Here is a 15,021-nt window from a genome sequence, read left to right as displayed (position 1 = left end):
GGCTTGCGCTCACGCACGCCTGCGCGTTGGAAAGGAAGTCCCGCCCCCATTCTAGACCCCGCATTTAAATCGCTGCGCGGGGCGGGCTTTCGCAGTCCGGGTACCGAGAGCGCGGAAGGTGAGTAGAGGAGGCTGCGCGGGTAGGTCCTCCTCTCGGGCTTAGGGAGCAGGAGCAACAGGTGGAGCCCGCCGTACCTCCTCTGAAGGGGCTCTATTCTAGCTCATGTATGGGAACGTAAGTTCTTGTATTCTTGCTTTGGTTTTAGCGCAGTGGCTGTTTACGTACTGGCTGTGTGCCTGGAGCCTCGCAAACGTTTTAGCATTTAATTTACAACTCAACCAGCCTGTATTGGAGGTGTTGTTTTCCGCAGATTTTCATGCCTCGCCTGTTGCTCACTGATGGTTGGGGAAGGTCGGGCTGCCTGCAATAATCAAGCTAAACTGGGTCCTTTGTTATATGCAGAGAAATCAGCTTCACGGTAGTTAATCTTTTTTTCGATGTGGGGATCACCAGACCATCTGGGAAACCTTTCCCACGCACTGTCTCTATGTCCGGTGACTTTGGGAAGTCCTAAAGGACAATGGGGGAATTCACCAAGCTTAGGTCGAGTGAGCCTCCCGACCACCCCGGAGCCACCATGGGACACAGCTTAACTCATTTCTTGGAGGAACTTGACAGTGTGTCCCTAACAGCCTGGGTGGCAAAGTCTGTGCCCACCTGGTGCCTGAAGTCTACGGGGACTGCACTTCCTGTGCTCCGGACTTCCTCATAGGTACTTTTCCATCTGGCTGTTCATTTGTATCCTTTAATATCCTTTGTAATAAATCAGTAGTGGTGAGTAAAGTGCTTTCGTGAGATCTGTGAGCCTTTTGGCAAATTACCAAACCCAAGGAAGAGGTCATGTTACGGAAGGCAAGTCTGTGTGCCTGACAAACACTGAGGCCAAACAATACCAAAACGTCAGTTTGGAGCAGAGAAAAGTATATTGCAGGGCCCTTCAAGGAGGCGGTGGCTCTTGCCTTAAAAACCCGGAACTCCCCAAGCTTTCAGCAAAGCCCTTTTATAGGAAAGGTGAGGGAGGGGCGTGGTTAGTGGTTGCAAACTTCCTGGTGTCACATCCCTTGTTCTTGAGGTCAGGTCACAGTCAGGTTACCATGTTCCTGTTAGCCTCCACCAAACAAATGTTATTCTCTGTTCTGACAAGGAAGGGCAAGGTCCCAAGGCACAACTTTCACCCTTCGAGGTCCAGGCATTGCCTAAGAGGAGGGGTTCCCTGTGCAGACAGGTTACCCTGCCCGGGAGCCTTAGTCCAGCAGCCGGTCTGAGTCCTCCCGCCAGTGCCCAGGCCCCGCTAAGGAGGCAGATCTCAGCTGGTGGCGCCCGCAGGGCCAGGTCCCCAAACGCTGCCCAGCTGTCATCACTGAGGGACCCAGGCTCCCAGAACCCCAAGGGCCCTCAGGCTCCTCAGGCCGCCGAGGCAGAGGCCGGTCCCATGGTCGGTGACCCAAAAAACTGGTCGCTGCACGACCAAAACAACCCAAAAAACCTGTTCTCCTTAAGTTACCTAGAGTGACTTCACAGGGTAGGCAGGGGCGTAGGAGGTGGGGGAGGGGAGAGAGCAACAGGACTCCACTCACTGTATCCCTCTCTGCTTCCATCCAGGGCTGCTGTCACTGTGACCAGACGTGAGTGTGCTGGGAAGGGGCTTGAGCCCACCTTTACCAGGAGACTTTGGGAACCTCCAGTCTTGTATCAACCCAGGTCACTCTGAAGCCCTAAGACTTAGGCTGGGTGGGCAGTGGGCGGGGCAGAGATGGATTATTAGAGGTGAACAGGATTCTGGAGATCAGGGAGCCAAGCAAAGTCATTATTAACTTTAAAAGCTGTGGTCTGTGCAGATTTGGGGGGCAGGCTGGAAGTGCCCGCAGGCTCCTTTAGGACAGAGGGCAAGGCTGGGGCAACAGAGAGGTGCCCCTGCCCTCCCCCCGCCAGTCCATCATAAATCAGGCAGAGCACTTCTGATTTTCACACTCTGTTTCTCAGAAAGATAGTGGTGTCCTTGGCTCTGCACCTAGTGTTCCCACACTGCCTCCAAGATGTCAGCTAAAGCCATAGAGAGCGGGGGAAGAGATGCCACTGACCCCTTACGGCCGGAATCTCCCTCTGATGGTGAGTGCCCTAGGGAAGCTCCAGAGGGCAGGGTGGCCCAGGGCTTGGGGTGCCTGAACGAGGGCGGAGGGGGTCTGGGTTCTGGCCTGGAGCTGCCACCAGGTGCACTGTGCCCCATCAGGTCTCTAACCTCCTGGGCCTCACACTCCTGCTCTGTGAAGTCTGGAACCTGCCAGCTCCGCGTTGGTGCTGGGTCTCCCTCTCTCTGTCTTCTCCTTGGGTTCACCTCCAAGCATCTTTGTCACCTCTTAGCACAGCTGCCATTGAGGTCCCCTCCCAACATCAGAGTTCTTGGGAGTTTCGGGAGATGGTGGAGGGCGCCATGTGGGGCCTCTGGTCCCTCAGCTGCCCACCCCGCTGGGAGCTCCCCCACCTCTTTTTTTTGTTTTTCCAGAGGAGGATGAACTTTCCCAGTCATCCGACCAGGCCTCTGATGGTTCTCCTGGGAAGCCACCACAGGGGCCACCCCAGGGGCCAGATGGATCTGGCTCTGACCCCAGAGACCCACCCAAGGATGGAGGCAGCGATTTCTCCCATAAAGCAGGTAACTGATCCCTGAGCATCAATCCACGGGCCCTCACCCAACTCCCCACTGCTCAGTTCAGCCTTCTGAGTTGTCAGTGTCAGGCCCACGTTCCTGATAGAATTTCTGACACTCACATTGTCAGAAAAAGGTCACAGTATACATAAGAGATGAAATAAATGACGCTCTAGAATCAGAGGAGCCACACTTCAGGACTTGGCTCTGCCTCTGACTTGCTGAGTGACCCAGAACCAGTCACTTGCCCTCTCTGGGCCTTGAATGGTTTGCTTTTAAGCACAGGGTAGGATGAGGTCCCTCTTAGGGCTTTCCCAGAGCCAGGTCATATTCTGTTAGGAGGGACGGAGGTGCTGCTCAGGCTCCAGGGCAGCCGGCAGGCGCAGGCTCAGGCTCAGACACGGCTTCTTGCCGGTTAAGTCCACTGGCCGTGCCTGACCATTTGGCCCCATAGCACCCAAGGCGGGTGAGTACCATTTCTCCATTTTCGCTCCTCCGGTGATGCCCCAGGGCCTGGTTGTTAAAGTCCACTCAGGACACACCCTCACAGAGCAGTGTCACATGTAAGGGTGGGGCTAGCCTGGGGCCAGGGCAGCAAAAGACACAGGCTTTTTGTTTTATTTTGGTGGGGGGCCCCCGGTAGAATGCACATAGCATTAAATTTACCAAGGTAACCATTTGTCAGCGTGCAGTTCAGTAGTGTTGACTATATTCGCATTACCATGCAGCCAACCTCCAGAACTCTCTTCATCTGCCCAAAGTGAATCTCTGTACACATTAAACATTAACTACCCATATCCTCCTGCCCCCAGCTCCTGGCAACCACAGTTCCTTCTGGCTCTATAAATTTGACTAATCTAATCTAAATTCCATGGAGGTGGTATCATACAGTGTTTGTCTTTTTGTGACTAGTTTACTGTACTTAGCATAAGGTTCCCAAGGTTCACCTGTCTGTCAGAACTTGCTGTGTAAGGCTGAATGATATTCTATTGTGTGTATATGCCACATGGTGATCATCCATTCATCCGTTGATGGACACTTGGGTTGCTTCCGCCTCTTGGCAATTGTGACCAATGCTGCTGTGAACACGGGGGTGCAAATATCTCTCCTAGACCCCGCTTTCGATTTCTTTGGATATATATCCAGAAATCGGATTGCTGGATCATATGGTTTTCTATTTTTAACTTTCTCAGGAACTGCCGTACATTTTCCATAGAGGTGATGGTGACTAGGGTGGCAGTGGTAGAGCCAGAGACAGATTGGAGTCATGCAGCCACAAGCCAAGGATTGTTGGCAACCCCTAGACAATGATGCTAGAAAGAGGCAAGGAAGGATCCTCCCCTAGAGCTTTCAGAGAGAGCCTGGCCCTGCCTACACCTTGATTTTGGACTTCTGACCTCCAGAACTGTGAGGGACCGTGGGAGAATCAACACAGTTTGTGGTAATTGGTTACAGCAGCCTCAGGAAACTAACATGGGCAGACCTCATTTTATTGTACTTTGCAGATACTGCGTTTTTTACAAGTTGAAGGTTTGTAGCAACCTAGCATTGGCAGATATTGGTTCACATTTTTAGCAAAGTATTTTTTTTTTAATTAATTAATTTATTTATTTTTGGCTGTGTTGGGTCTTCGTTTCTGTGTGAGGGCATTCTCCAGTTCCGGCGAGCGGGGGCCACTCTTCATCGCGGTGCGCGGGCCTCTCACTGTCGCGGCCTCTCCCATTGCGGAGCACAGGCTCCAGACGCGCAGGCTCATTAGTTGTGGCGCACGGGCCTAGCTGCTCTGCGGCATGTGGGATCTTCCCAGACCAGGGCTCGAACCCATGTCCCCTGCATTGGCAGGCGGATTCTCAACCACTGCGCCACCAGGGAAGCCCTGCAATAAAGTATTTTTAAATTAAGGTATACTCCTTGTCTTTTTAAACAAAAGGCTATTGCACATTTAGTAGACTACAGTATAGTATGAACATTAACTTCTATATGCAGTGGAAACCAAAAACTTCACGTGATATTCGCTTTTTTGCGGTGGTCTGGAACCGAACCCTCAGTATCTCCGAGGTGTCCCTGGACAGAGGTTGAAAATCCCATTGTGGTCGAAGTCTGTATTAGAGTCAGAATCTGTACAAGGAGGAGGTGGGAGTCTCTAGGGGGGTGCTGGACATTGGTAATAGAAAGGGGACAGTTTCTGTTAGTGACAGGGTCTAGGGCAGCACCGTCCAATAGACCTTTCTGCGGTGATAAGCATGCTTTCTGCGTGATCCAGTATGGTAGCCACTAGCCACATGTGACTATCGAGTCCCTGAAATGTGGGCCGTGGGACTGAGGAACTGAGTTTTAAATTTTATTTCATTTTAATTAACTAAGATTTAAATAGCACACATGGCTAGTGGTTCCTATAGTGGCCAGCATGGGCCTAGTGTATGACCTTGGGTGTGTGTGGCATAGAGTTCAAGATCCTTGGAAGTGAGGCATGAGAACTTCAAGGCCAGTTTGTTGGAAATATCATCTGTGCAGAAACGGAAACCCTCAAGACAGGTCAGGGGTACTGATGGAGAGAGAGGTGATGGTGAGCCATGAGCTGCAACCTTCAAGAAATGACTGCAGGTCTGAGCCAGATTTCATACCTTCTCTCCCTTGCCTGGGACCAAGGCTCCTCCTCGTGGGGAGCTGGCTGAGCTCACTCCTGCAACTCCTGAAATCTCCGGAACTCCTGGTCCCAGCTGCCCCAGCACCCCAGTCCCTGCCCCTGTCATATGTCCCTGCCAGCCCCAAGAGCTCTCAGCAATTCGACATGGTCCAGGCATGCTCTGCCCCGTGGTGCCAGGGGCTCCAGCCACAAGGCAGGACACGCAGAGGAAGCAGGGTGACTTCTCTCTCTTTTTTTTTTTTTTTTAATTTTTGAATTTTATTTTATTTATTTTTTTATACAGCAGGTTCTTCTTAGTTTTCCATTTTATACATATTAGCGTATACATGTCAATCCCATTCTCCCAATTCATCCCACCAGTACATCTCCCACCACTTTCCCCTCCTTGTTCTCTACACCTGTGTCTCTATTTCTGCCCTGCAAACCGGTTTTTCGAGGTTCCACATATATGTGTTAATATACGATATTTGTTTTTCTCTTTCTGACTTACTTCACTCTGTATGACAGACTGTAGATCCATCCACATCACTACAAATGACCCAATTTCGTTCCTGTTTATAGCTGAGTAATATTCCATTGTATATATGTACCACATCTTCTTTCTCCATTCGTCTGTTGATGGGTATTTGGGTTGCTTCCATATCCTGCCTATTGTAAATAGTGCTGCAGTGAACATTGGGGTGCATGTGTCTTTTTAAATTATGGTTTTCTGTGGGTATATGCCCAGTAGTGGGATTGCTGGGTTGTGTGGTAATTCTCTTTTTAGTTTTTTAAGGAACCTCCATACTGTTCCCCATAGTGGCTGTATCAATTTACATTCCCACCAACAGTGCAAGAGAGTTCTCTTTTCTCCACACCCTCTCCAGTGTTTGTTGCTTGTAGATTTTCTGATGATGCCCATTCTGACCAGCATAAGGTGTTACCTCAATGTAGTTTTGATTGCATGTCTCTAATAATTACTGATGTTGAGCAGCTTTTCATGTGCTTCTTGGCCATCTGTATGTCTTCTTTGGTGAAATGTCTATTTAGGTCTTCTGCCCATTTTTTGATTGGGTTGTTTGTTTTTTTAATATTGAGCTGCATGAGCTGTTTATGTATTTTGGAGATTAATCATTTGTCCGTTGATTTGTTTGCAAATATTTTCTCCCATTCTGAGGGTTGTCTTTTCGTCTTGTTTGTGGTTTCCTTTGCTGTGCAAAAGCTTTTAAGTTTCATTAGGTCCTATCTGTTTATTTTTGTTTTAATTTCCATTACTCTAGGAGGTGGATCATAAAAGATCTTGCTGTGATTTATGTCAAAGAGTGTTCCTCCTATGTCTCCTCTAAGAGTTTTATAGTGTCCGGTCTTACATTTAGGTCTCTAATCCATTTTGAGTTTATTTTTGTGTATGGTGTTAGGGAGTGTTCTAAGTTCATTCTTTTACATGTAGCTGTCCAGTTTTCCCAGCACCACTTATTGAAGAGACTGTCTTTTCTCCATTTTATATCCTTGCCTCCTTTGTCATAGATTAGTTGACCATAGGTATGTGGGTTTATCTCTGGGCTTTCTATCCTGTTCCATTGATCTATATTTCTGTTTTTGTGCCAGTACCATATTGTCTTGATTACTGTAGCTTTGTAGTATAGTCTGAAGTCAGGGAGTCTGATTCCTCCAGCTCCATTTTTTTCCCTCAAGACTGCTTTGGCTATTCGGGGTCTTTTGTGTCTCCTACAAATTTTAAGGTTTTTTTGTTCTAGTTCTGTAAATAATGCCACTGGTAATTTGATAGGGATGGCATTGAATCTGTAGATTGCTTTGGGTAGTATAGTTACTTTCACCATATTGATTCTTCCAATCCAAGAGCATGGTATATCTCTCCATCTGTTTGTGTCATCTTTGATTTCTTTCATCAGTGTCTTATAGTTTTCTGAGTACAGGTCTTTAACCTCCTTAGGTAGGTTTATTCCTAGGTATTTTATTCTTTTTGTTGCAATGGTGAATGGGCTTGTTTCCTTAATTTCTCTTTCTGATCTTTCGTTGTTAGTGTATAGGAATGCAAGAGATTTCTGTGCATTAATTTTGTATCCTGCAACTTTACCAAATTCATTGATTAGCTCTAGTAGTTTTCTGGTGGCATCTTTAGGATTCTCTATGTATAGTGTCATGTCATCTGAAAACAATAACAGTTTTATTTCTTCTTTTCCAATTTAGATTCCTTTTATTTCTTTTTCTTCTCTGATTGCCGTGGCTAGGTCTTCCAAAACTGTGTTGAATAATAGTGGTGAGAGTGGACATCCTTGTCTCGTTCCTGATCTTAGAGGAAATGCTTTCAGTTTTTCACCATTGAGAATGATGTTTGCTGTGGGTTTGTCGTATATGGCCTTTATTATGTTGAGGTAGGTTCCCTCTATGCCCACTTTCTGGAGAGTTTTTATCATAAATGGGTGTTGAATTTTCTTAAAAGCTTTTTCTGCATCTATTGAGATGATCATATAGTTTTACTTCTTCAATTTGTTAATATGGTGTATCACATTGATTGATTTGCATATATTGAAGAATCCTTGCATCCCTGGGATAGATCCCACTTGATCGTGGTGTATGATCCTTTTCATGTGTTGTTGGATTCAGTTTGCTAGTATTTTGTTGAGGATTTTTGCATCTATATTCATCAGTGATATTGGTCTGTAATTTTCTTTTTTAGTAGTGTCTTTGTCTGGTTTTGGTATCAGGGTGATGGTGGCCTCATAGAATGAGTTTGGGAGTGTTCCTTCCTCTGCAGTTTTTTGGAAGAGTTTGAGAAGGTTGGGTATTAGCTCTTCTCTAAATGTTTGATAGACTTCACCTGTGAAGCCATCTGGTCCTGGACTTTTGTTTGTTGGAAGATTTGTAGTCACCATTTCAATTTCATTACTTGTGATTGGTCTGTTCATATTTTCTATTTCTTCCTGGTTCACTCTTGGAAGGTTATACCTAAGAATTTGTTCATCTCCTCCAGGTTGTCCATTTTATTGGCATAGAGTTGCTTGTAGTAGTCTCTCGTGATGCTTTGTACTTCTGCGGTGTCCGTTGTCACTTCTCCTTTACGTCTCTAATTTCATTGATTTGAGTCCTCTCCCTCTTTTTCTTGATGAGTCTGGCTAAAGGTTTATCAATTTTGTTTATCTTTTCAAAGAACCAGCTTTTAGTTTTATTGATCTTTGCTATTCTTTTCTTTGTTTCTATTTCATTTATTTCTGCTCTGATCTTTATGATTTCTTTCCTTCTACTAACTTTGGGTTTTGTTTGTTCTTCTTTCTCAAGTTCCTTTAGGTGTAAGGTTAGATTGGTTATTTGAGATTTTTCTTGTTTCTTGAGGTAGGCTTGTATTGCTATTAACGTCCCTCTTAGAACTGCTTTTGCTGCATCCCATAGGTTTTGGATCATCGTGTTTTCATTTTCATTTGTCTCTAGGTATTTTTTTATTTCCTCTTTGATTTCTTCACTGATCTCTTGGTGAAGAGATTTAGTAACGTATTGTTTAGCCTCCATGTATTTGTGTTTTTTATGTTTTCTTTCCCTGTAATTGATTTCTAATCTTACAGCGTTGTGGTCGGAAACGACGCTTGATATGATTTCAGTTTTCTTAAATTTACCGAGGCTTGATTTGTGACCCAAGATGGGATCTATCCTGGAGAATGTTCCATGTGCACTTGAGAAGAAAGTGTAATCTGCTGTTTTTGGATGGAATGTCCTATAAATATCAATTAAATCTCTCTGGTCTATTGTGTCATTTAAAGCTTGTGTTTCCTTATTAATTTTCTGTCTGGATGATCTGTCCATGGGTGTAAGTGAGGTGTTAAAGTCTCCCACTATTATTGTGTCACTGTCGATTTCCTCTTTTATAGCTGTTAGCAGTTGCCTTATGTATTGAGGTGCTCGTATGTTGGGTGCACGTATATTTATAATTGTTGTATCTTCTTTTTCGATTGATCCCTTGATCATTATGTAGTGTCCTTCCTTGTCTCTTGTAACATTCTTTATTTTAAAGTCTATTTTATCTGATATGAGTATAGCTACTCCAGCTTTCTTTTGCTTTACATTTGCATGGAATATCTTTTTCCATCCCCTCACTTTCAGCCTGTATGTGTCCCTAGGTCTGAAATGGGTCTCTTGTAGACAGCATATATATGGGTCTTGTTTTTGTATCCATTCAGCGAGCCTGTGTCTTTTGGTTGGAACATTTAATCCATTTACATTTAAGGTAATTATCGCTATGTATGTTCCTATTATCATTTTCTTACTTGTTTTGGGTTTGTTTTTGTAGGTCTTTTCCTTCTCTTGTGTTTCCCACTTAGAGAAGTTCCTTTAGCATTTGTTGTAGAGCTGGTTTGGTGGTGCTGAATTCTCTTAGCTTTTACTTGTCTGTAAAGCTTTTGATTTCTCCCTCAAATCTGAATGAGATCTTTGCCAGGTACAGTAATCTTGGTTGTAGGCTCTTCCCTTTCATCATTTTAAATGTATCATGCCACTCCCTTCTGGCTTGTAGAGTTTCTGCCGAGAAATCAGCTGCTAACCTTATGGGAATTCCCTTGTATGTTATGTGTTGTTTTTCCCTTGCTGCTTTCAATAATTTTTCTCTGTCTTTAATTTTTGCCAATTTGATTACTGTGTGTCTCGGCGTGTTTCTCCTTGGGTTTATCCTGTATGGGACTCTCTGTGCTTCCTGGACTTGGGTGGCTATTTCCTTTCCCATGTTAGGGAAGTTTTCAACTATAATCTCTTCGAATATTTTCTTGGGTCCTTTCTCTCTCTCTTCTCCTTCTGGGACCCCTGTAATGCGAATGTTGTTACGTTTAATGTTGTCCCAGAGGTCTCTTAGGCTGTCTTCATTTCTTTTCATTCTTTTTTCTTTATACTGTTCCACGGCAGTGAATCCCACCATTCTGTCTTCCAGGTCACTTATCCGTTCTTCTGCCTCAGTTATTCTGCTATTGATTCCTTCTAGTGTAGTTTTCATTTCAGTTACTGTATTGTTCATCTCTGTTTGTTTGTTCTTTAATTCTTCTAGGTCTTTGTTAAACATTTCTTGCAACTTCTCGATCTTTGCCTGCATTCTTTTTCCAAGGTCCTGGATCATCTTCACTGTTATTATTCTGAATTCTTTTTCTGGAAACCACTTCATTTATTTGTTTTTCTGGGGTTTTATCTTGTTTCTTCATCTGGTACAGAGTCCTCTGCCTTTTCATTTTGTCTGTCTTCTGTGATTGTGGTTTTATTTCCTCAGGCTGCAGGATTGTAGTTCTTCTTGCTTCTGCTATCTGCCCTCTGGTGGATGAGGCTATCTAAGAGGCTTGTGCAAGTTTCCTGATGGGAGGGACTGGTAGTGGGTAGAGTTGGGTGTTGCTCTGGTGGGCAGAGCTCAGTAAAACTTTATTCCCCTTGTCTGCTGATGGGTGGGGCTGGGTTCCCTCCCTGTTGGTTGTTTGGCCTGAGGTGACCCAACACTGGAGCCTACCCGGGCTCTTTGGTGGGGCTATTGGCAGACTCTGGGAGGTCTCACACCAAGGAGTACTTCCCAGAATTTCTGCTGCCAGTGTCCTTGTCCCTTGGTGAGCCAAAGCCACTGCCTGCCTCTGCAGGAGACCCTCCAACACTAGCAGGTAGGTCTGCTTCAGTCTCCCCTGGGGTCACTGCTCCTTCCCCTGGGTCCCGATATGCACACTACTTTGTGTGTGCCCTCCAAGAGTGAAGTGTCTGGGACTTCCCTGGTGGCTCAGCAGTTAAGAATCTGCCTGCCAATGCAGGGGACATGGGTTCAAGCCCTGGTCCGGGAAGATCCCACATGCCGCGGAGCGACCAAGCCCGTGTGCCAGAACTACTGAGCCTGCGCTCTAGAGCCCGTGAGCCACAACTACTGAGCCCGCGTGCCACAACTACTGAAACCCGCGCCTAGAGCCCACGCTCTACAACAAGAGAAGCCACCGCAACGAGAAGCCTGCGCACTGCATCGAAGAGTAGCCCCCGCTCGCCACAACTAGAGAAAGCCTGCCTGCAGCAACGAACACCCAACGCAGCCAAAAATAAATAACTAGATAAATTTATAAAAAAAGAAAAAAGAGCAAAGTCCGTGTTTCCCCCAGTCCTGTCAAAGTCCTGCAATCAAATCCCGCTAGCCTTCACAGTGATTCTCTAGGAATTCCTCCTCCTGTTGCCGGACCCCCAGGTTGGGATGCCTGACGTGGGGTTCAGAACCTTCACTCCAGTGGGTGGACTTCTGTGGTATAATTGTTCTCCAGTTTGTGAGTCACCCCCTCCATCAGTTATGCGATTTGATTTTATTGTGATTGCGCCTCTCCTACCGTCTCATTGCAGCTTCTCCTTTGTCTTTGGATGTGGGGTATCTTTTTTGGTGAGTTCCAGTGTCTTCCTGGCGATGACTGTCAGGAAGCAGGGTGACTTCTGATGGGGGAATTAGAGATGCTTCCTGCAGAAAGTGACAAGTAGGCTGAGCCCTGGAGGATGGGGGGCTTTCACTCCAGCTGTAGCCTGGGATGGGTATAGGGTGTCTGGAAGAGGGAAAGACCAGAAAAGTCAAATTTATTCCATCGCAAATGAAAATAGCATGCTTTTCTTGGGGTTTTTTTGGTTTTTTTTTTTAAGAAAATGATATCAAATGTATTGACTTCACAGAGCAGCATGAAACCTTTTCAAGGCAGGTGCCCCTCGCCATCTGGAGCATAACAGAGCTCCGGACTCTCATCCATCCACCTCTGCATTCTCAGAAAATCAGACTTCTCGGGAAAAGCAGGAAGAGGCCAGGCAGGGTCTGCTCTCTTCTCTGATCCCAACTCCAGGGAACCCCTCCCACTGTGGCAGCAGTGGGAGTGCAGGGGGAGGCCAGTGCCATGCACTCATGGGGTTGCTTTTTGTCTCCAGGAATAGCCTGTGCAGCCGTGATTGGAGGAGGTGAGTCTCTTTGGGAAGAAACTCAAGCCCCCATCTGACCCTGGCCCTGGGCCCCCGGGACCACCTGGCCTTGACCTAGCCCAAGATTGCCTTGAGCCCCAGGACATGGGTGGGTAAGGGTGCAGTGGGCAGGGGACAGAGTTGGAACACTCGAGGTGACAAGAACCTTGCCAAGAAGGAACCGAAGCAAAGCCATTCAAAGCACCCAGGTCCAATCTCAGCTTCTCCAGGCAGGTTGTTAAATCTGTCTGAACCCATGATTCCTCCTCAGAAAGCAGGGCCAGGGGTACCTCCAGAGGGTTGTAGGGGATGTGTAAGCTGAGCTGTAGGGATTCCTCGGACTGGTTTACAAACCCTCTAGCTTATCCTGTGAGCCCAGAGGTTTCCAGCTGTGCCCCTGGCCAGCATCCTCTAACACGGTGGCCAGAATTCAAGAAAATGAAAACATTTGTCACACCAGCCACAGTCTCAAGTGCTCATTGGCTACATGCAGCCAGCGTGTTGGACATTGCAGATACAGAACGTTTCCTGGTTGCAGAAAGTTCTATGACTGCACTCTCTGGAGATGTAGGGGGCCCCTGGGGGGACGCCCACAGGCAGCTGCAGGGCAGAGGGCAGAAGCTACCACCCCAGCACCTCTTCAGAAAAGCAGCTCTGTCCTTATTCTGTGGGCCCTGTGATTGGGGGAAAGACACTATTTTCCCTGCCAAAAGGGGGCGCTTGAAGACCACCACTCCTTTAATTTTATTTCACACAAGGGCGGTTGAGGCACAGGGAGGACAGGTGAGCCTTCCAGGACCACAGCAAAACAGAGGAATGCACAGGCCTGGGATCCAGCTTCTTGGGGGGGGGGGGGCCCCGTCCACTCGTGTCCACGTCTACAGCCTTCCTTTGCCTCAGGCCCCGTGGCTCTCACGAAAGCCAAGTGGACCCCTCACCTCATCCCTCCAGGAAGGTATCAGGGAGATCTGGGGAGTCTGTCCCCTGGGGCCAACCCTAAAGCTCCTCTCCCCTTACAGCCCTGGCCGTGGGGGCTGTGCCCGTGGTGCTGGGCGCCATGGGCTTCACCGGGGCAGGAATCGCCGCCTCTTCCATAGCGGCCAAGATGATGTCATCGGCCGCCATTGCCAATGGGGGCGGAGTTGCCGCCGGCAGCCTCGTGGCCACTCTCCAGTCCGTGGGTAAGTGTCCGGGCGGGAGGAGGGGGGGAGGGTGTGACGCCCCAGCACAGGATTCAGGCCAGAGGCTAAGCCGGAGGGAGGGCCTGTCTCCTCCTCCAGCTTCGTGGGCATCAGTGTCCCTGGTCCTTTGTGTCTCCCTCACTGTCCCCTCTTCTGGTTGGGGGTGGGTTTGGGGGCACTGGGGGCGTGCAGCGCAGCAGGTGCGCGTTCCCCATCAGCCCTACAAAACCTGCGTAGGGCCCTCCCCTCGCTGGGCCCAGCCTCGTGCTGGGGAGGGAGAGGCAGAGACCCTCTGCCATTTCTCAGAGGGTCTGTCCTGTCGCTGGTGGAGTCACCACCAGAGTGCGTGTCTGCTCTTCGGGCAGCCATGGGCAGCAGCCCCTCCCCAAAGCAGACCTCCTGGGGTTTCAGGAAGTAGAGGAGGGAACAGGACTGGGACGTCTGGGTCTTGGGCCTCCTGAGGGTCCTGGGTTCTCTGACCTCCACTGTCCTGTCGGGAGCTGCCGGGGCTGCCTGTCCCCTTGTGCTCTAACCCCCTCCTCTCTCCCAGGGGCAGCCGGACTTTCCATGTCATCCAACATCATCCTGGGCTCGGCTGGGTCAGCTTTGGGGGCCTGGTTGTGGGATAGAAAATAGAAACCCCCTTCGTCTCCTCCACCAGAATCCAGTACTGAAGCAGAGAGGGGCTCCCGTGCTGGAGAGGACCCTCCAGGGCCTCAGGATGTCAGTCCCCCAAATGACAAGTCCTCTGCCTCCCAAAATTCTTCAAAGAAGCATAGGAAATAAAGACGAGACGCTGTGACCTTCACGAGTGTCCGCACTGCATTCTTGTTTACCAGGCGGGGCACAGCGCATCTGCAGAGCCGTGGCTTCGGGTTGGGGGGCAGCAGGAACTCTGTAAGAATGGGCACTGATATCTGCAACAGGAAGCCAGGTCTGTTGCAGTCCTGCCACCCAGCTGTGACCCTGGGAAGGTCATGTCTCCCCTTTGAGCCTCAGTTTGCTGCTCTTTGGATGGGATCGTGGATCACATGTCTTCTAAGATGTCAGCCAGAGGCAGCATTATAGGATGGCTTGGCCCTGGGGTCAGTTTGAGCCATTGACCCTCAGTTATGAAACACTTTACCCGCAGGGATTATTGACCCCTCCCCTCTCCACCCAAGACTCTGGGTCTGACTGTACCATGAGTCTAGGAACTCAGCAACACTGTCTGCCTGGCCTGGTGGCCTTTGGAGCTCTTCAGGTAGGTAGAGAATTTGCATTTCTCCAGAGAGCTCTGTCCCGGTTGGTGTAGAGCTCAGGGTCCTTAGGCTCCGAGGGAGACTGGCCAGAACCTGCAAGGACAGACAGGCCTCCCTCCACTGGTGGGGCTCCCAAGAGGCTTGTCAATGCAGAGCACTCATCTATCTCCTAAGGCCCACTGGCTGCCTGGCCGTGGATCAGGTGGCAGGCATTCTATGTGTGTTGACCTGGCCTCTGCCACCTGCCTGCCTGCCCATGCAGATAACCCACACCCAGCTTCTGGCAGCCCTGCTTCCACTTTAGACTTGACTCTCAGATC

General features: G+C 48.4%; 1 protein-coding gene across 2 annotated transcripts; it reads left to right on the top strand.

The window, feature by feature from the left end:
- The first annotated feature begins 47 nt into the window (after window positions 1-47).
- Window positions 48-14,268, top strand: LOC137762823 (interferon alpha-inducible protein 27-like protein 2A). Of its 2 annotated transcripts, none has more exons than XM_068541223.1 (7): window positions 48-118; window positions 1,664-1,686; window positions 2,045-2,170; window positions 2,565-2,714; window positions 12,250-12,279; window positions 13,299-13,460; window positions 14,122-14,268. In XM_068541223.1, the coding sequence occupies exons 3-7, from the start codon at window positions 2,098-2,100 to the stop codon at window positions 14,244-14,246; spliced, it is 540 nt and encodes a 179-aa protein (XP_068397324.1). In that variant the 5' UTR covers window positions 48-118; window positions 1,664-1,686; window positions 2,045-2,097; the 3' UTR covers window positions 14,247-14,268. The 2 variants fall into 2 exon arrangements, with proteins under 2 accessions (XP_068397324.1, XP_068397334.1); XM_068541233.1 differs by having other exon boundaries at window positions 49-118; window positions 14,011-14,268.
- The last annotated feature ends 753 nt before the right edge of the window (window positions 14,269-15,021 follow it).

The sequence above is a fragment of the Eschrichtius robustus genome, chromosome 1, assembly GCF_028021215.1.
Source record: "Eschrichtius robustus isolate mEscRob2 chromosome 1, mEscRob2.pri, whole genome shotgun sequence".
NCBI classification, from domain to species: Eukaryota; Metazoa; Chordata; class Mammalia; order Artiodactyla; family Eschrichtiidae; genus Eschrichtius; species Eschrichtius robustus.
This window is presented reverse-complemented; position numbering and strand designations above follow the sequence as displayed.

What these genes read in the sequence shown, in the direction of transcription:
- LOC137762823 (XM_068541223.1), top strand. Translation starts at nt 2,098, where the DNA reads ATGTCAGCTAAAGCCATAGAGAGCGGGGGAAGAGATGCCACTGACCCC. An exon ending in TGCAGCCGTGATTGGAGGAG is followed by an intron (nt 12,280 to 13,298) that starts GTGAGTCTCTTT and finishes CTCCCCTTACAG; the next exon opens with CCCTGGCCGTGGGGGCTGTG. An exon ending in GGCCACTCTCCAGTCCGTGG is followed by an intron (nt 13,461 to 14,121) that starts GTAAGTGTCCGG and finishes CTCCTCCACCAG; the next exon opens with AATCCAGTACTGAAGCAGAG.